General features: G+C 41.6%; 1 protein-coding gene across 4 annotated transcripts in view; it reads left to right on the top strand.

The window, feature by feature from the left end:
* The first annotated feature begins 2,327 nt into the window (after positions 1-2,327).
* GPR89A (G protein-coupled receptor 89A) overlaps positions 2,328-21,801 on the top strand; it is a 45,235-nt gene continuing 25,761 nt past the window's right edge. For 3 of the 4 annotated variants that reach the window (XM_080915726.1, XM_080915728.1, XM_080915727.1), the window contains exons 1-7: positions 2,328-2,464; positions 9,028-9,087; positions 10,362-10,465; positions 14,850-14,956; positions 15,559-15,660; positions 17,757-17,877; positions 18,859-18,939. In XM_080915726.1, the coding sequence (XP_080771852.1) occupies positions 2,423-2,464; positions 9,028-9,087; positions 10,362-10,465; positions 14,850-14,956; positions 15,559-15,660; positions 17,757-17,877; positions 18,859-18,939 (617 nt within the window). In that variant the 5' untranslated portion in view covers positions 2,328-2,422. The remainder of the gene's footprint in view (positions 2,465-9,027; positions 9,088-10,361; positions 10,466-14,849; positions 14,957-15,558; positions 15,661-17,756; positions 17,878-18,858; positions 18,940-21,801) is intronic. The other variant, XM_080915729.1, reaches the window with a different exon arrangement.

Below are 21,801 nucleotides of genomic sequence, written 5' to 3'. Positions count from 1 at the left end.
AAAGAAATTATTTTATCATGTAATTATAGGATAGCAAACAATATAGAAAGCATCAACTATGCAGATTGGGGAGCTAAGCAGAGGATTTGGCAATAAACCACTATTCATGAAAGCATGCAAAACAGGGTTCAGTCCCCTGTATTCTGGTAAGAGTGAAAAGCAGGGCAGCACATAACTGTGACCCAATGCTGAAGACATGGACAGAGAAGAAACTCTGGGACTTGCTGGGCATTGAGTCTACAAAATCGGAAAGCTCCAGGTTCACTGGAAGATGCTGTCACACATAAGACAAAGACCTTGGAGGAAGGTGCAGGAAGGTACTCAGTGTTCACCTGTGGTCTATACACGCACACATGTGCACACATGCATTTGAACACTTTCCCCTCCCCACAGAGGTAATGAATTAATTCGTGGCATGAATGTCGAGCTGACATCCATCTTTCCAGAAAGGTGGTTAGTCTTAGAGCATAAGTACTTTCTGTTCCACCTGGGCACATAGGATAGGTGACCAGACACTCAGAACATTCCCTATTGTTTCTTTCACTTACCAATCTCAACTTACACATTCAATTTTAAATTTCATCTGTGTGTGTGCTTCCTTTTGCTCACAAATTATATAGATCAAATTAGTGAGGCATGGTTATTACACAAGTACTTTTCCCCAAAATTCTACACTATCCCTAACTTTGAGTGACAGTTAAGTGCCACATTGTAGGCAGTTATCTGCTTCCTTGATGGATGAGGACCAGGAACACAGAGTTCTGTAGTTTAAGAGACTCTTATGTAAGGCAACCTCCACAGCTCCCTGGCACTCTGGGACAGGGATTGGGTATTTGAAAGGTAGTTTGGGCTGTGTGATGTCTAGTTTTACGTCAACTTGACACAAGCTAAAGTTATCGAAGAAGGTAACTCAGTTGAGAAAATGTGCCCATAAGGCTGGGCTGTAAATAAACCCGTAGAGCATTTTCTTAGTGATTGATGATAGAGGGCCCAGCCTGTTGTGGTTGTTGCCACACCTGAGTTAGTGGTCTTGGGTTCTATTTTTAAAAACAACAGGCTAAGTAAGCAGCACCCATCCATGGCCTCTGCATCAGCTCCTGCCTCGAGGTCCCTGCCCTGATTGAGCTCCTGTCCTGACCTCCCTCAAAGATGAACTACAGTGTGAAAGTGTAAGGTGAAATAAACCCTTTCCCCCCCCCAGCTTGTTTTCGGCCATAGTGTTTCAACACAGCGAACTGTAGCTCTAACTAGGATCTGCTGCTTGGTAAGACAGACTTTGGATCAAAGGAAGAGGTGTCTTTCTTCATGTGTGGCAGCCTCCGGGAAGGTCCCTGTTTCTTTATATTGTAATCTGAGCACCCAGATTCTAGATACCAGCATCCCCTACAACACACACACACACACACACACACACACACACACACACACACACACTTGCACCCTTCCAGGCCTTGACTGCAGCCCCTGCCATCCAGGGTTATGGCCCAAGCTGGAGCTGGTTGCCTGGACTAGATTACAAATTAACTAGTCTTTACAATAAGACTAGCTAGGGTTCTAGTGGAAAAAGAATAAATCCCACTGTAGTATAGTAAGCCTTCATAAATTGAGTATCTAATGGGAAAAAATTATAATTTACTTAGTATTTGAGCCACATCCACACAGGCTGTGTTAGGAAGGGGGAAATTACTTCCTAACAAGAGCCCACCTTCAGACTCCTACATGATTATTACTTTGAATTAAAATCTGTCTTCATGCAACTTCTAGTCCTTTGGCCTAATGCTCCACATCCAAAAGCGCTAAACTATAATAGTGGTCTCATTAGCGTCCAATGGGCACACACTCTTATAAACGGTGTGCTTTTGATGTTATCATGTCAGAAATTTATTTAGCTATGTTTGAGAAGACTCTTACCTTCCTGTCCACCATTTTTTATCCTTTCACTTATAGATGACACACTGCTTTTTAAACCAAGTAAAATCTGTAACATTTACAACACACTGCTTGATTTAAAGCTTAGCTCATTTCGTTAACTTATTTTTACTTTTTGCAGTGGTGGGGGTGTTACTCATGGCCTCGCACAAATCTCAGCCCAGTGTTTTTAGCTATGATCATTACAGTTAATGGCAGTACTACTTAAAACAAATGTTACCGCCCCTCACCTTCTTTGCCTACTAGTAAGAAACAGGTTTTGAGCTTTAAAGTCTACCCAGGGGCTTCCAGCCCTGCCCACCCTCACTTGCTGTGCAAACGGGGAATGCGACCGCTGATTGGCTGGCCGAGGCGCATCTTGATGATGTAAGCACGCGCCAGGCCAGCCCGGATGGCTAAGGCGAAGGCCGCCTAACACAGCAGGTGGATAGGTCTTACCTAGCGGCTTCTCTGAGGTGTACACAGCAGGGCATGGGCCTCCCGAGGCTTCGCCATGAGCTTCCTGATCGACTCCAGCATCATGATCACCTCCCAGGTGAGCCGCCGCCCGCCCCTGCGGGCTCGGGAGAACCTGGATTTACTCAGCCTGATCCCTAGCCCGGGTGGTGAGGGCTGACGTGTGGCCCTGTCACTCACCTAGCGTGCGTCCCCAGACTCTGGGACGGGCTTGGCTGGCTCCAGCGGTGACTCGGTGCCATGCTGGTGTCAGTCCCCACAGTGCCCGGAGGCTTTCGGAGAGCTCCGCGGACATGGAGCCTGGAGAAGCTTGGTTCCCGGCGGGAGGCCCATGGCAGCGTGTCAACTAGAGCTGAGCGCTGGGACGGGTATGGGCTTTGTTGGATCCGGGTGCCGATGTGTTTGCCTCCACGAGGTCCAAGTCTGAGATTTTCTTTGTGCCGCGACACCTCGTCTTTCGTACTCTGCTTGCTGTTCTCTCTTTGCGGGTCGCAGTCAGACCTTCGTTTCTTCCCACTTGCCCACCTCCATTCTGCAGTCGGCATCTACCATTAAATAAAACCGAGGGAGTATAAACCACGGGCAAGTCCTGCTAGCTTCATCTAGTGAGCCTCTTGCTTCTCCTAACGTTCCTGTTTCTCAAGGGTCTCCCCCCAGTATTTATGATAGCGCCGATATCATGTACGTATTTCTATATGCATAGCCTCAAATGCAAGCACTCACTAAATAATGGTTGAGTAGGAGCAGCTGCAGAAGCTTCCTATGATTATTGCTCTCACCCTACGTCTTTCTGGTAAAAGATTTTCTGTTCCTCGCATCCAAATGGCAAATGAAAGAGACAGTTCCTCTCAAGGATGTAAGGTACATCTTGGATTTAGGGTTTGTACGGCTGCGTCCTAATGCTTCTGTCTGCGGAGCATTGCCTCTTTGAGAGTGTCGGTAACAACACTTGAGAAAATATGAAACAAGAAAAAAGCCAATCCATTTCACTGCTCTAATACAATAACTATTTTTTGTTTTTCAAAATTAATACCTTTCAAGTACATTGGATTGCTTTTGTTGCCAGCATAGTTTTCAAATGTGTAAATACACAAAACTTTGGACACCCTGTCTTCTGCTTAAAACCTCTCTACACCTCTGTTGTCCTCGATTACGGCACAGAGTGACCTTCAACCTAGTGCCAATTCAAAAAAAAAAAAAAAAGAAAGAAAAGAAAAATATTTAAGTTTTAAGTGGGTTTTATTTCCACAGAAAAATATAAATGTCCATTCCTACCACCCTAAAAGCACAAAAATAAGGGTGTAAGTTGAAAATTGCCATTCACTTTTGCCTGTGAGATTAACATGAACATAATTAAAAAGTTAACCCAAAAACATGGCTTTCCAATTTTTATGCATTAAATTTATAACTTTAACTTTTACAAATATATCCACATGAAATATTAAATTCAACCGACCAAACTGCTGAAATCTAAAACCCAAACAATCCTTTGTGTCTAATGTTCCCTGTCCATATATGTTTTGTGGCTACTTTATCATCATTGAGGTATTAATGAAATGAAAACGTCATCTCAGGGAAGTGTAACTTGACCCCTGTCGATAACCAAAGTGGCCTTTCATTCCAGGCGCTTTCTTTCTTGTGTCTGTTTTATTTTCCTTCCCCATGAAATCTAAGATAGTATCTTAATCTCTGTTCCCTAGCATCTGACCCAGTTGATGGCAAAGAATAGAGACCTAGTAAGTCTTGCTTTAATAGAAGCACTCCCCCCCCCCCCCCCAGGGAAATGTAGTTAACTGGAAAGCAACACATATGCCAATTTTCCCATTCTGAATGAACTGAAAGGTTTATTTGGAACGAAATAGAGGCTTCATATCAAAACCTACCACCTCAGGCCAGTGAGATGACTCAGCAGGTAAAGGCACTTGCTGTCCAAGCCTAACAACATGAGTTAGATTCTTGGTGATCATATGGAAGGAGAGAACCAATCCTCTGCCTTCTACTTGCAAGCACATGTGCTGTGCACGAGTGCACAAATGATGCATGAAATTAAATTTTATAAAACTCACTACCTCTGACAGTTTTGCTCATCATACCTCAGAATAAAGCACAAAGTCCTTAACATGTCCTACACTGCCGCTTACATTAGGACCCTGACTTTTACCTCTTTAGCCTTGTGTCTCACCATGAAATCATTTTGGTTTTTATACAGTATAGGCTTCCTAAACTTCTTTTAGTTTCTTAACCTGGCTGTGCCATCCTGCCTCTGAATTTCCAGTATCTTCTTCTGGGATCCTCCCCCCTCATACTTTTTCTTCCTCCTGGCCAACTGCTGCTCAGCCTTCAGATTTCAGTTTGGATATCTATTACTTCTTCTGGGACTGGCTAGACCAATGTTTCTCTTTATGCCACCTTAATGCCCTTCACTCATGTCCCTTATGGGCTGCCATACTCTCTTGTAGTTACGTGTTATCTCTTCCGTAGGTTATCTGCCCTTTGAGAGCAGCAGTCACCAACCTGTCTCTAGCACCTGGCACATAGTAATCACTAATACGTATTGGCCAATGAATAGAAGCCGAGTAAATATCCAAGAAAGGTGTCTTTCCCAGTTAATCCTTGACAACTGTTCTGCCAACCGTTGTGTGTGTGTGTGTGTGTGTGTGTTTTAATTTACCCTTCCAACCTTGAAGTCATTTCATAAAAGCAACTGTCATCTACCTGTGCTAAGCCTCCAGTTCAGCTGTTAAGTCCTATCAGTTCCAGAGTCCGCTCATAAGTCCCTGCAGTGCACTGAGCCCAAGGTCAAGGGTCCACTTTGCCCAGTTGTAAACTGTTCATTTTTGAAAGTAAGCCATGCAGGTTCCAGTGTATTTGAAAAGATTTTGAAGTTGTTTTTTCCCCTTTTATAGCGTTGCAAGAGTTCATTGCAAGAATTCCTATTTACTCTGGATATAATAAATACTCCAATTTTCTTTCTTTCTTTTTTTTTTTTTTTTTTTTGTTGTTGTTTGTTTTTTTAAGACAGGGTCTCACTATGTTGCCCAAAACTGACCTCAAACTTCTGGGCACCAGGGGATTTTCCTGCTTTGCTTCTTGAGCAGCCCCACTGCTGGCTTGGATAACCACACCACCTGCACTTGCTTGTTCATGTGCACGGGGTTTAAAAATCCTTTCAGGCTTTGAAAGTGGAACATGTGAGAACTCATTAAAAAAATTATATATAGTATCCCTTTGTACATATCTATATCATCATCCAAACTTTTATTTCTTGTCTGAGGTTCCATCCTTTTTATCTTGGTTGGTTTTATCTTGTTGTTGTTTTGTTTTTTGATTTTCATTAAGTTATGAATCTGATCATACATACCTCTCCCATTCCTAAGTGCCTAACTTGACACCTCTCCTCATGGCTGCCTGTCATGAGCCCTTGATAGTGCTTTAAAGCTGCTCTCTTCTCTCTCTCTCTCTCTCTCTCTCTCTCTCTCTCTCTCTCTCTCTCTCTCTCTCTCTCTCTCTTTCTCTATCTCTCTCTCTCTGCTCCCATTCCCTATCTCATTATACAAACATAATTTCTGTTTGTTTCTCTTGCCTCAGATCCCATTTTTGTTGGATCTTATCATCCTTGACATCTGCTGGTTTTACCTTCAAACTCTCCTTACTAAACATTGTCTTCTGGACTGCCCAGCTGTGGAGTTGCCAGTGTGTGCCAACACCTTAAACACCTGCCTTCGTTTGTGTTCTTTGCTGTCTTGAGAGCCCCAGTCTCCTGTCCTACCACCTTTGCCTTTTACTCGTCTGACTCTTACTCATTCTTTATAGAACACTTTCTGGTGTTTTAATGATTAAAAACTTTGAATCTCTGTAGAAAAATGCAGTGCTACCCAAATTTGCACATAATATTAGGGTTTCACCCAGATTGCATCCTTCTTAGGTATCATCTCCTGAAAGCCTAGCAGCCCTATAGAGATGGGTTTGGTCTCCCTCCATTGTATGTTTTACAGTATCAGGCTCATGTCCCTCCATCGCTCATCAGTATTACATTAGTGTCTTCACCTCTGTACTGTAAGCTCTTTGAGGGTGATGACTGTCTTACTCATGGTTGAATTTTCCAGTAACTGGCATCACACATGGAAATATTACAGACATTTTTTACAGGGAGTATTTACAAAGAGCCACCAACCAAACATGGTCCTTATCTTAAGCTTGTAACTTAAACCATATTTCATTAGGCATCACAGAACTCTGTGATCAACACCTTAAGGAAGGAAAGGCAAATGGGATTATACAAAAAGAATGCCTTATTTTTAGTCAGGAAGCTAGAGAAAGGCTTCCAGAGGGAGCAACATGTTCATTAAGACCTGTGGTGCTATTAGGGGAGAGGGCTGATGAGAAGTTCCTGTCAACGACTACAGTGTGAAAGAACATGTGTCTGCAGAACCAGAGAAGTTGTGTCTTGAATATTTGGCTGGCAGGAAGGGCAAAGTGGTGGGGTGGTTTGTGCTGATCTGCTGTGGTCACTAGGAAGGGCAAGGAAAGAGAAGTTTGGTTTGTTTGTTTTTTCAGTGTGTGTGTGTGTGTGTGTGTGTGTAGGTAAGTGGGTAGGTAGATAATTTTGAAAAAGCCATATTGACAGCTGTCATGGGCTTTGTCTCCAAAGCCAGTTTGTGTAAAAGGTGCCAAATGTAATATCATTTAACCTTTCTCTACAACAAGATGGCAGCCACTTTCTATAGATTAGGCAAGAAAATAGAGAAGCTGAGAAAGCTGACTGAAAGAGACACATGAAAAAATACTAGTGCATCCACTAGTGCCAGGCACCCGTCAGTGCTGTCTGTCTTCTGACCAGATGTGGTTTTCTGTGATGATCTCCATCTTCTTTAAAGAGAAGCTTCTTTTATGTTGGAAGCGAGCTGTGCTGATGTGTGGGTATGATAGTTTCTAGAATGCACTTAGGAATTCATTTTATTGGTCTAGTAGTGGTAGCAGGGTTTTCTGTAAGATCCATGAGTCACTATCCCCAGGTGATTGTCTGGATTTACCATACCTGGCTTGATTTCCCTCCTCTTGAGTGGGCCTCAAGTCCAATCAGACAGCTGTTGCTTACCACCAGGAGATGAGTGCCGCTGTTGCACTGCAGGGAGATCTTGCTGTCCTGGTCATTGTCTCGGTTCACAGGCATCACAAATGGGAAGGACCTTTGGTTGCTTTCCTCCCTTGGCAGTTTTTATAATACTTACAGTACTATAAAAGGTACCTCTGGGATGAAGCTTTCAGATCAAATCCAGTTCAAATCTTCCAAGTCCTGTGTCCAAAGTGCATGGTTCTTCAGTAATGTAGATTTACCTCTAACCTCTGAGGGAGGTTACCCAAGGCAACAACAATAGCCTGTATTGTTTAGGGAGTCTTCTGAGCTTTCCTGGCCAACAGCTCAAAAAGAAGTTTCTCATGCCTGGTGCTAGGTTTTTGTTAGATGGTCTATGGCTCTTGTGGGGAGCACTATTAGCTCAAGTGGCATAACTATATTTTACATGGATGGATGGATGGAGGGATGGATGGATGGATGGATACAAGGGTAGATGGATGGATGGATGGGATGGATGCATGCATGGATGGGTAGATGCATGGGTGGGTAGATTGATACTTATTGCTGTATGTAATATTAGGTAATTATCAAATAGTGTTCTTTAGGGCTTTGTCAAGCTGTTTATCCCTTCTCCCTCCCTCTCCTTCTGTGTTGACCTCTTCCCAACTAAAGCCCATTTTTGCCAGTTTCCCCCTTCACTTTAAATTGAGAAAAACGTGAAGCAGTCATAAGGACTGAGATAGGACTGCCCATTGTCCACTCTTTTTCAATATAGTTTAAGAAGCATGAGCTGGAACGATAAGGCAAGAGAATAAAAGTAAAGGGATACAATTAGGAAAAAAAGAAGTCAAACTATTCCTGTCTGCAGACAAAATACTACAATTAAGAAATTCCAAAAAGTCTACTGGAGAACTCTAGAAATGATTAATATTTCAGCAAAGTGGCAGGATATAGAACCAACTTGCACAAATCAATAACATTTCTATATATGAACAACAAACACTGAGAAAGAGGTCACAGGCATCCTTGCATTCGCAATAACTTTAAAGAAAATAAGGTACCCAGGAATAAATCTAACCAAGGAAGTGAGAGACCTCTGCATCAAAGCTTTATGCCTCTGAAGAAAGAGATTGAGAAGGACACTAGAAAATGGAAAGGTGGCCATGCTCACAGAGCAGTGGAATGAGCATTGTGACAATGACAGTTCTGCCAAAAGCTACTGAGAGATTCATGCCATCCCAGCCAAAAGTCCCCATCTCACTCTTTACAAAATACTAAAGACACTTTTAAATTTTATTTGGAACCGAAAACTACCATATACTGGTTTTATTGCAATATGGGAAAATATATGTATTTCCATTTTTTTGTCTGTCTTAAAACTCATTCTATACAATGAATAATTTAAAATTTTTAAGAGCATGTCTCTTTTTCCAATGATAAAAGTGGATCTCATTTTTAATCTCTAAAAGTAGCTGTCTAGTTAGCAGACATTTTATCATAAAAGAGTTTCTATAAGGCATTTGTCAAAAGAAGATATATCTTGACATTCTGTTTTTCTGTCCTAGATATTGTTTTTTGGATTTGGATGGCTTTTCTTCATGCGCCAATTGTTTAAGGACTATGAGGTAAGAAGAAACTTTTAGAATGGAACAAGAAAAATGGCTCCATTAAATAAAAAGTGTGTTCACTCCCTCAAATAGAAAACCTGTACCAGTCTCAGATATGCAATCATGAAACTACACATAGAGGGCTGGAGAGATGGCTCAGTGGTTAAGAGCACTGGCTGCTCTTCCAGAGGTCCAGAGTTCAATTTCCAGAAACCGCATGGTGGCTCATAACCATCTTTAATAGGATCCGATGCCCTCTTCTGGTGTGTCTGAAGACAGGTACAGAGTACTTGTATAAATAAAATAAATAAATCTTTTTTAAAAAAAGAAAGAAAGACTATACTTGGTGTTCAGGCTTCACTAATAGATTGATTTCTCTGTCTATTACTAACTTACTAGCATAGATTTTTGAGGCAGGATCTTGCTGTGTAACTCAGGCTGACCTGGAATTTGCTGTATAGCCAGGCCAGGCTGACCACTAACTCATAGCACTCCTGCTACAACCTCCCAAGTGGTGGCATTACAAGCACGTACCACCAGGCTCTACTAGTTTAGGTGATTTAAAGGCAAAAAAAGCAGTTACATGGCCAAGAGCAAGGAAGGTCATTCCTTAGGCATGTTGGGACCATTCACCAATTGCAGATGCATTTTTGGGAGGAAGTTTTATTTCTAATGCCTCAGAAGTTTCTATTTCAGTCTACAGTGGCCTTCAATCTACAATCTGCAAATCCTTCAAGTTTAAGTTAATACCCCAATCCCAAAGCTAGTCTGGTTCTTATTTAAAGTCTTAGATTCAAGAAAGAACCATATCCTGTACTGGACATTTTCTAATATAATTTTCACCACTTAGTTACTGGACACTTTCTAAGATGTCCTGTATTAAACCTCCCCAGGAGTTTGGGGAGCTGTCTGGGAGACCCACAGTGGGAGAGATTCTATTCTGCTCAATTCTGTAAGGCATCTCAGGGAAGTTCCAGAGCTGATGCAAGCACTGCAGTGTTAAAGAATCCCTTTTAACATTAAGCATGCATACAGATCTGTTTTCTTTTCATCGTTGACATCGGGAGTCTAAGGCTACCCATGGCCCTGCCATTTCATCCCTTTGTGCTTTAAACTCCCCAACCACAAGAAGATTGTGGGAAGAGGCAGCCATGATTCGAAAGTGTTGCCCACTTCCATCATTTAGACCAAGTCCCTCTTCAAGAAGTCAGCATAGGTTTTCAGACTTGTCGTCAGAAGATTAAGGAATTCTAGCACGAGCATGACTGGCTTCTGCATGTGGCTTTTAACAGGTTCGTCAGTATGTGGTGCAGGTGATCTTCTCCGTGACCTTTGCATTTTCATGCACCATGTTTGAGCTTATCATCTTTGAGATCTTGGGAGTTCTGAACAGCAGGTAAGGGCAAGTTCTTCATCCTTTCTGGCAGTGTGCTGCTTTTCATTCACAGTAGAGGGGCCGTTGTGATCGTGTTACTTTAAAAATATACTTTTAGAAACATCCCTCATGGTGGAAAATACCTACCATGTGTGTGGATGTCGGTCAGTCTCAGGAGCTGTAGTGATCACTAAAAGTATGGGCTCTGGCCACATGGTAACAGGAACATTAGCTCTAGAACCCACTGAGGGAGAGGCTGCAGGAGCCTTGGCCCTGAGCGTCACTCCTGGCTTTCTGATTCTCAGACTGCCTGACTGAATTCTAGTCCTGCCTCCAGCTTGGCCTGCTACTTGAAAAACTCAAACTTCCTCAGCTCTTTAAGAACTTCAGAGAAGACTGAGCCAGTTCCTCTGTGTAACTACTGTGGTTGTTTTACACATGGTCAAGTGGGTTGAACTAGGGATGTTTTTAAAAGTATCTTTTTAAAGTAACCCCTGGGGCTTGATGGTAGAGCCATAACTTTCCTCCTTTCAGACTTGTTCTTTATCAATCCAGACCTTGTTTGGATGAGCTACGGAGAATGGACAAGTATTTTTAATGCTATTTGCTAAACTGCATTATCACAGCATGGATGCCTGACTACTCTGAGTAGAATTTAGCAAACTTTTCTATGAAGGACCAGATGGTAAATATGTTAGGCTTTGTAAACCATAGCGTGTCTACCATCACACTCTGATCTGCCACTGTAAACAGAAGCAGCCATAGGTAGTGTGTAAACTATGGGCACAATCCTGCCTCAGTGAAACATCATATGTAAACATGGCTAGGTGCACACAGATCTGAGTGGCAGTAGTGGAGAGAACACATGTGCTGCTTGTGTGTTGTTGTGCTTCTGATTGATCCTGTGCTGTTAGAGACCCGCTTGCTTTGGTGCACTTCTCACATTCCTTAGTTTAGAGTGCAGGAGTGAATGCCACCGAAGTCTCTTTCTGCTTTGGGTGGATTTGTTTAGGCTGAAACATGTCTGCATGTACACCCATTTCTTCATGCTGTCCCAGCTGTGAACAGAACTGTGGGCCTTGATCATGTGGTCAGTCTGTCTTGCATTCACTAGATTCAAAATAGTTTTCAAAAGAGAAACTTGGTATTCCTTTGACTTGTCTCTAAGTAAAGTATATGGCATTCTATTGAAATGAAAAGTATTGTTTGGATCCTTTATTTTTTTCAAGAGAACATCACTTTATCTTCAGATCAAAAGACCAGCTAAAACGTGTGATCATTTTTTTATGTGAGTGTTTTGCCTGCATGCTTGTGGCCATGTGTATGCCCGGCACCCAGGTTGGCCAGAAGAGGGCATCAGATCCTATGGCACTAGAGTCACAGACACTTGTGAGCTGCCATGTGGATGCTGGAAACAGAACTGGATCCTCTAAAAGAGCAATAAGCTCTCATAGCCACTGAGCATCTCTCTAGCCTGTCATTGACCTTTGAGTGTCAGTATAATTATACTTGGGTTAGACCTACTGCCTCCTAGCATGTTCTAGAAGCGGCTGAAGCTATGTGCAGCTCCATTACCTTGCACATGTTCTAACTGGGTTGATTCAGAGAGCGAAAGCTGCCAGCGCCAACAAACACATCTCTACTAAATGATTTGGCTCCCTAGTGGCTCATTGTTACTTATGAGTTCTTTGTTCATGAGTTCATGGTGCCTGCCATCTATCATAAGGGGAAACAGCATGGATAGCCCTCTAACCCATATGGGCATCTTTGGGAAGGATATCATCATTCGGGACATTGTTAAGTGAATCCATGACTCTTTGGGGAAATTCATTATCTGGGTAACAAATTGGTGTAATTATGACCAATTTAACTTTTTTTTTACAGACCCTATGATTTATCTGTGTGATCAAACCATCTATTTAAAATAGATTATTAGATGATTTAGAGCTAAATTTGTTTCCCACCCATAGCAAGTGTCCAGAACTCTTATTTTATAACAACCATCAAGACTAGCCCAGCCATCATCAGGACTAGCTGCTGCTGCTTACCAGAGTCATTCTTTTTCCTTATTTCCTCAGTTAATTTACTTATCCTGTATTTTCTACATCTTAGTGGGCCACCCAACCACTTACCTACTTTTGTGTACCAAGGCCTGAGTTTAAATTCAGTATCTTGAAAGGACACTGTCAGAAATGAATAGCTCTCCCATGAGCAGAAGATTATTTCAAACTACCTATCTAATAAGGAATTTCTTTCTGAGACATATAAAGAGCTCTTACAATTCAGTGGTATAAACAACACAGTTAAAATTAAAAAGTATACAAAAGTCATAAAATATAATTCCCTGTAGAGTAACCTAACATGCTTGAGGCTCTAGGTTCAATCCCAGGTTCCACAAAAGGGAAAGAAGAGAACAAAGTATAAAGGTCTGACTGACCATTTGTCCAAAAATGATAAACAGGTAGCCAGTAAGGACATGAAAAGATGGTTATTGTCATTAACCATCAAAGAAACACCAGTCAAAAACCACAGTGCCATAGTACTTCCACCAAGATGGCAGTAACCAAAAACAGGCAGCAGCAAGTAGTATTAGACCAAAGAGTGATGGGCTCTTCACGTACCACTGGGGCAGTGTGGGGTGAGTGCTACAGTGGCAGCGCTTCCAGAGACAAGTACAGCTCAGCATATGGCCCAGCCACTCCAGCCCATCTCATGTGAGCAGACATAAAGCATAGCTGTGTTATACATGACACATGTGTTCATGTATCACTGTTTATACACTACTTGTAATGGTTTTAAGGTTGAAACAACCAAATGTACATTGGCTACTAAATGGATGAGTAATGAGGTAATGTTACTCACCAATAAAAGGGATGAACTATTGATAGATGCTGTAACATGGATGAATCTTGCAAGCCCTATGCTAAGTGAAAACCACTAATCACAACCTCAGACCACTTACCATAGGGTTCCATTCCTGTGAACTATCCAAAGATGCAAGTAAGTCCACAGAGAGAGAAGTACTTCAGTTAGTGACTTGGGTGGTTTCCTGGGACTGGGGAGATGGGGAACAATGGGAAGTGACTGTAGTGGGTACAGGGGGTCTTGAAAATGCCTAAAATAATTAAAGACCATTGGATTATACATTTCAAGTGGGAAAATTGATTCTCTCAAAGCAAAAGTGCTACATTTTAAATTTTATTTCCTTTTTACTTATTTTGAGATAGGGGCTCACTATGTAGCCCTGGCAGGCTTGAGACTTATTATGTAGAACAGGCTGACCTCAAACCCAGTTCTACCTGCCTTTACCTCCGGGATTCTGGGATTAAAGTGATATGCCACTTTCCCCTGTATAAAATTTAACCGAAAAAAATATATATTTTATAAATATTAGTGAAAGTTGTGTATGTCAGATGTTAAGATCAAAGTACAAAAGAATTTCTGAGTCTATTGCTCAGAATTACTATTAACATTTGTTCTCCTTTGATTCTTTTTATTTTATTACATTTATTCATTTATTGTGGAGAGGCACATAGAGGTCCATGCATGGAGAAGTCAGTTCTCTCCTTCCGTCATGTGGGTCCCAGGAATCAAACTTATGTCATCAGGCTTGGCAGCAAGTGACCTTACACTGAACCATCTCAGCAGCCCTGTTTTGCTTTGGTTTTGAGACAAGATGTCATGTAGCCCAGAATGGCCTCATGCTTAGCATGTGACAAAGGCCATCCTTGTGATCCTAATGACTCTACCTTCAATGTCCTAGAAATATAAATGTGTAGAACTAAGCTTTCCTTTAATTCTATTATTATTATTGTTGATGATGATGATGATGTGTGTGTGTTATCCATATTGCCTATGAGCATGGCTGAAACATTAACATCCGTTTTTCTTTTTTAATGGAAATCCCAGGTGATTACTATTCAAAATCTCATATATAGCTTGTTTTGCTGGTTTTGCTTTTCTATGGTGAGACAAGGTTTCAAAGATCACCTAAGCTGGCCTTGAGTTCAAAGTTCTATGTCCTCTTCCTAAATACTGGGATTATAAGCATGAGCTACCACAGGTGCGCACACGCACTTGTGTGTCTCTCTCTGTGTGTCTGTGTGTCTGTGTGTGTGTGTGTGTGTGTGTGTGTGTGTGCGCGTGCGTGCACACATTTTAAGACAGGGTATCTATTTGTAGTCCTAGCTGTCCTAGAACTCACTATTTAGACCAGGTTGTCCCCAAACTCAAAAAGATTCTCTTGCCTCTGCCTCCAGAGTGCTCAGATTAAAGGTGCCCAGCTAAGTAACAGCCTGGTTGGCTGATCACATGGGTCATACTCAGCATAGGCTCCAAAAACAAGAGAGCGTCTGAAATGAGAGTTGCTGGCCTTCCCTGCAAATGTCTTTGCTGTTGATTTCAGCTCCCGTTACTTTCACTGGAAAATGAACCTGTGTGTCATTCTGCTCATCCTGGTTTTCATGGTTCCCTTCTACATCGGTTATTTTATCGTGAGTAACATCCAACTGTGTGAGTATTGTGCCTTCTTATGTCAGCACACAGGGTGGGATGCATGCTATTGGGAGTGGGTTATTGACAGCTTCATTTCTGTATTCCTTTTATACTAGCATCGGGGGGCCCACAGCATCTTAAAGCAGTCATTAAATGAATTCTGTCTGAAAGAGTAGATTGCATCTCCTGCCAGATTTATGTCTGCTTCTACTGTAACATCTCCTTGAACTTGGTCCACATTGTAATTTTAGCAACATTTTCCTAATGATGAGGAAAGGGTTGGGCGAGGAAAAAGAATATGATCAAAATCCATTGTATGAAGTTTTCAAAGAATAAATGAAAAGAATATTTTTAAAGATTAAATAAGAGAAGAAATTCTTAACTAAAATATGAAATGCTCTGCTTACACATAAAATAATTAAAATAATATAATAATAATATATAAAAATAATAAAAAATAAAATAAAATAATAAAAAATTAAAAAATTCTACTAGTGGTAAGAATGCATTTGCTGAGAATTATGTAGTCCCAGCATTTGCATATTAATTACATTTGTGCTTGTAATAAGCAAGCTGTGTAGTGGCTGTCCTCCCTAACAGTCTCGTTTTCCCGGTCTCAGTGCACAAACAGCGCCTGCTCTTTTCCTGTCTCTTATGGCTGACCTTTATGTACTTCTTCTGGAAGCTGGGAGATCCATTCCCTATACTCAGCCCAAAACATGGTGAGTACAGCGCAAGTGGGAAGAGAGGTTCTTTAGTTTTCTAATTTAAAAATCATGATAACTTTTTAAACTTTAGGTTGTGGGAAATAGAGCAAGTTATTTCTCTCAGAAGTATTTGGCTTTGAAACAAAATGTTTCCTTCTTTCTAAGGGTATCAAATGCTAGTTTGGTTGCATAAGAGTTACAGAGCATATTGAGTGTTGGTCAGCTCTGTTACTGTAACAAGATTAATCAGTTAAAAGGCAGATTTATTTTAGCTCCCAGTTTTAGAGGCTTCACTCAGTGGTCAGCTGTTGCCTTGGGTCTGTTGCAAGGCAGTGTATCATAATGAAGTTAATGGCCAAGGAAACAGCCAAGGAATACAGAAAAGGCAGGGGTGGGGCTGTGTGTCACTCCTCTCTTCCAGAGCATGCCTCCCTGACAGGCCCTATTTTTTTTTTCCCTTTGACGCTTGTGGGTGGGTGTGCAGATGCCAAGGTATTCATGTGGAGTTCAGAGGACATCTTTTAAGAGTCAGTTCTCTTCCCTCTACCATGTGGATCCCAGGGATCAAGCTTAGGCTGCCTAGCAGCAGGTGCTCTACCCACTGAGCAGAAAGCCTCTGCCCAGCTGTTCACTGCCACTGTTCACATCTCACATGGGCATGTTAGTTGGTGAGACTTAAAAACATCTGAGTTGTCGTTTCAAGAAAAGCTGGGGAGCTGGAGAGATGGCTCAGCGGTTAGATCACTGACTGCTCTTCCAGAGGTCCTGAGTTCAATTCCCAGCAACCACATGGTGGCTCACAACCATCTGTAATGGGATCTGATGCCCTCTTCTTGTGTGTCTGAAGACAGCTACAGTGTACTCACATACATAACATAAATAAATCTTTGGGGGAAAAGGATAAAAAGAAAAGGAATGAAAGAGCTTTGTGCTTCCCAGATCAGGAAAGGATCGGGAGGGAAAGCTAAATGAAGATTGGAATGAGCTGAGTGAACCAGCATCTACAGTTTGCCTCACCTCCCAACACCCTACCGCATGGTATCTTGGATTTGGGGAGGAAAATTCTTCCTTCATTTGGGTCAGAGGAAATGTAGTTTTTAAAAGCACATAGCCATTCAGTAAGATGGATCAGTGGGCAAAGCATCTGCTGCCCAGCCTGATGACCAGAGTTCCACCTCTGGGATCCACACAAGGGAAGGAGAACATGGACCTCCCACGTGTTGTCCTCTAAGCACATGTGTGCTGTGATACGAATGCATGCAAACAAATAAGTTAATAAAGTATTGTCTTACTCAGAGTTTCTATTTCTGCACAAAACATGACCAAGAAGCAAGTTGAAGGAAAGGGTTTAGTCAGCTTACACTTCCACATTGCTGTTCATCAGTAAAGGAAGTCAGGACTGGAACTCAAGCAGGTCAGGAAGCAGGAGCTGATGCAGAGGGCATGGAGGGATGTCACTTACTGGCTTGCTTCCCCTGCTTGCTCAGCCTGCTTTCTTATAGAACCCAGGTCTACCAGGCAAGGGATGGCACCACACACAATGGGCTGGGTCCTCCCCCTTGATCACTAGTTGAGAAAATGCCTTACAGCTGGATCTCACGGAGGCATTTCCTCAACTGAGGCTCCTTTCTCTGTGATAACACACAAAACCATCCTGTATAAGTATTAAAAACAATTTTAATGGAAGCATATGTAGCATAACTAGTTTACTTAAAAATGAAATAGCAATATCTGTTTCAGCATTTCATATAGTAAACAAAGGCAAAAAATCAGCAGCCTGACAATAATTAAAAATACGCTTGTTGGCTGGTGAGATGGTGATTAAAAGCACTTGTTCTTCTTGAAGAGAGGACTAGGTTTATTTCCCAGCACCCATGTGATGGTTCACAACCATCCGTAACTCCTAGTTCCAGGGGATTCAAGTTGTCTTCTGACCTCCACAGGTACCAGGCACACATGTAGGCAAAATGCTCACTCACATAACAAATGTAAAACAAAAGTTGTACTGGGCTTGTATAAAATACTGGATAGTATTTGCAGCAGTGTTGCTTCTGTGGCACAGCTCAAAGCTGCTCTGTGTGCGGCCAGCATTAACATGTTGATGTTTTTAGGGATCTTGTCCATAGAGCAGCTCATCAGCCGGGTGGGTGTGATTGGCGTGACGCTCATGGCTCTGCTTTCCGGATTCGGTGCTGTCAACTGCCCGTATACATACATGTCCTACTTCCTCAGGTAACTCATACTTTATCTCCTTCCTTTTTCATTGTTACTGGAATATGTATGTCTCGTGTCTTCAATATCCACATATTAGCTCTAGGATTGCTTGCTTATTCTTTCTTCCTCTGAGTCTGGGGTTTATCTGAAGCCTTTCTAACAAGTCATTTTCTGTTTTCATTTCTTCTGAAGCAGCATGGCAGCAGGTACCCCGAGTTGGTTTTAAATTAGATTCTCCTACTTTAACCCCCTGAACACTGGGATTACAGGCAGGTGCCACCACATCTGGCTCAGTTATTTTCTAAGTATCGAATTTCAGATCCCTTTGCATCCACTCTTTAAATGCATCCTTCCAGTGGACAACAGTATGAACTCCTCACTGCAGGAAATTGGTTCCTCCTTAGCATCAAATAGTAAAAGACGGTGCCAATTTAAGCATCTTTTTTAAAGTTTTATGTCTATGAGTGTTTGTCTATATGTGTGTATATGCATTATGTATATGTCTGATACCCACAAAAACATCAGATGCTCTAGAACTGGAGTTAGAGACATTTGTAAGCTACCTGTGGGTACTGGGAAGCCAGGTCCTCTCCAGCAGTGGCCAGTACTTCTCTCTAGTCCAGTGGTTCTCCACCTTCCTGAAGCTTCGGACTTTAATACAGCTCCTCATCTTGTTTTGTCCAGCAACCATAAAATTATTTTCATTGCTACTTCATAACTGTAACTTTGTTACTGTTTTGAATTGTAATATAAGCATATTTGGAGATAGACATTTACCAGAGGAGGTCATGACCCACAGATTGAAAACTGCTGCTCTAGCCAATAAACATATATTTTAAATGTGTCTAGGTCAAAGCTAAGAAAGCCTGAGCCCATGGTATCCTCTACTGCAGTAGGACAGCAGAAAAAATAGCCACATGGAGTTTATGTTTCTCCAAATGGCTTGTATAATGCTCAAGGTAAGACCCCAAAACATCACTCATTTCTTGCTCATTGCAGGAATGTGACTGACACAGATATCCTTGCCCTGGAGCGACGACTGCTGCAGACCATGGACATGATCATAAGCAAAAAGAAAAGGTGAGGCGGGCACCCGTGGGCTCTGTACACCACTGGTGGGCCACTTTCTTTTTGCATTGGACCATATAGCTAGGCATGTTTCCTGGCTGGTTTTTGTTGTTGTTTGTCTGTTTGTTTTTTTACAACTTTACTTAAAAAAAAATAACACAGATACATATACAGATTTTTTAAAGCATTTTGGCATAAAACTATATGAATATATTTTTGTCAGTACTTGATTTTTTTAAAGGTTTGAAAAGTATGCATTGAAATCTTACTAGTTACAATGAGCATAAAGTACATGTAAAACAAAACGTAACATGGAAGTAGTCACAGTTTTCTTGGTGTGTAAAGATTAAACATAATGATTTTTAAATACCAAGGATTGCCACAAGGCTATATTCTTAACTCTTGAGTTATTAATGATTTAAGGTCTAGGTGTACCCCACTCTGAGTGGGTGTTATACAGTTTTTGTTTGTTTGTTTTCTAAAGGACTGAGGCTTCCACCTTTTGGCCTTTCTCTTTTTTTGAGCTTCATATGATCTGTGAGTTGTTTCTTGGTATTCAGAGCATTATGGGGCTAGTATCCAATTATCAGTGACTGTATATTATGTCTGTTCTTATGTGACTGGGTTACCTCACTCAGGATGATATTCTCTAGATACATCCATTTTCCTAGGAATTTCATAAAGTCATTGTTTCTAATGGCTGAGTAGTACTCCATTGTGTAAATGTACCACAATTTCTGTATCCATTCATCTACTGAAGGACATCTGGGTTCTTTCCAGCTTCTGGCTATTATAAATAGGGCTGCTATGTGTGTGCATGTGCCTTTGTTGTACGTTGTAGCTTCTCTGGGGTATATGCCCAGAAGTGGAATAACTAGGTCTTCAGGTAGGACTATGTCCAATTTTCTGAGAAACCGCCAGACTGATGGGCCACTTTCTTACTCACCTCTTGAAGGTCCTGGAGCCCCAACCCTACAGCTTTGAGGCAGCTCTGTACTGAAAAGCATGCATGTAGATGGATGTTCTCCCTCTCTGTCTCTCTTTCCTCTTTCTCCCTGTACTCCTCTATTCCCTCTCTCCCTCCCTCCCTCCTTCCCCCTCTTTCTGTCTCCCTCTCTCCTTCTTCCAACAGTTGTTTCACACTTCTGTAAACCATATATAGGAAGTCTTTTATCTTCTCTGAGTCTTATATCTCCTCAATTTCTGAGTCACTCTGAGACTCTTCTACAATTGAATGTTAAGTCTTTTTAAAAAGCTACATAAAAGTCATCCAAAAGGTATTTCTAATGCATATTTTCTGTTTTTAGTATTTTATTGGCTTTTAAAGATGTATTTATGTACATGAGTGCTCTGTTTTCGTGAACACCAGAAGGAATCAGATCCCAATACAGTTCATTGTGAGCCTCCATGTGGATGCTAGGAATTAAACCTTTGGAAGAGCAGCTGGTTTTCTCAGCCGCTGAGCCATCTCACCAGCCCCCTCTAATCCATATTTTCAAAGTGGTATCTTATAGAAATTTCTGTCACAGTAGGCCTACAAAGCCAGCTAAAATCAGATTGTTTTCATTAGACTCTTTTGTTTATACCCTACAATGCGTCCTTGAACTGGGCACTGTCTTTGTGCTTTTGTTTCCTTATGTGTAAAAGAAGAATATAAAGAAATAAGCACACTGAAGTAAGCTTGTACTTGTGAGGCACAGGCAGGAAGATCAGGAGTTCAGAACCTGCTTAGAGTACATAGTACATATTAGTGACCATGGCTACATGGAAGAAGCCTGTCACATGACAGGATCATGCAGCCTCTAAGAACAGTGAGTTATACCTAGCAAAGATGAGTATTGACTTTATTAATAATAATCTGTGGTAATCACTTGGTTTCCATAAACTCATTAGTCTTTAACTTTATGAAACAGTCTCTGCTTGATACTATACCACATGTTCATGAACCTTTTGGTCTGCTGTCTTCATTAAAGTTCTTATCCACATATGAGTGGTAATAGTTTTGAATTGAAAAGTTTCGAATTTCATATTCCCTCCTCCAACACCTTTCCGTAGCTGGCTCCACAAGTCAAGTCAAAGCAGCCCTAGTGGAAGAGACAGCTATAGACATAGAATAGCAAGGGAGGCTCCAACTTACTGATTAATATTTGTCCCCATTTGTATGTGTCTGTACTAAAGTGTGAAAGGTACACATGGGCTGCACAGTTATTTTGCTTGTATCATATATGTTACTTATATTCTGAACATTTCTATAGAAATGTAAGTTTTTTTTTAAAAAATTTAAAAGACTATTCAATAATGAAATACAGATATATATGAATTATATTATTTTTGTCCCCAAGGTTGTTCTCGACTTTGTGATAGTTCTTCTATTAATGAAAAGACACAGCTGACTTTTAAGGTAGAGTCAGACCTGAGGCTGTTGTAGATGGACCCTCTTGCCCATCTAAAACTAGCTGTGGTTAGAATTTGGCTCTGACTCAGGCATATCACCACCCAGTTCTCATCTGGTCAGGATCAAGGGTGGTTTGGGTCCTATAAGAGTCACTTGACTAGATAGGCTCTCAGAGGAACTGGTCTCCCAGCTGGACTTGATTAACATAGTCTCTCCTAGTGGAGCTAACAGGACATACAAACCAACACTGGAGTCTCCCAAATAGGACCGAGTAGAATAACCTTTTGCCAGCCCATAGCTGGGAGGAGTGGTGACCAGAACCTATTTCAAGTTTCAGCACAGTGGCCTGCAAGAACAGTACTGTTTGGACAGAATAGGGCAGAGTGGAGTCCACAGGGACCTGGGGGGAAAGCCTTAACCTCTACCTCAAGTCAGGTGCTGCCAGGCTGTCCTTTAAACTGATCCCAATGCATTCTGAG

Source organism: Micromys minutus, assembly GCF_963924665.1.
Source record: "Micromys minutus genome assembly, chromosome: 4".
Lineage (NCBI taxonomy): Eukaryota > Metazoa > Chordata > Mammalia > Rodentia > Muridae > Micromys > Micromys minutus.
Note: the sequence above shows the minus strand (reverse complement) of the source record. Positions and strands in the feature narration are given on the sequence as shown.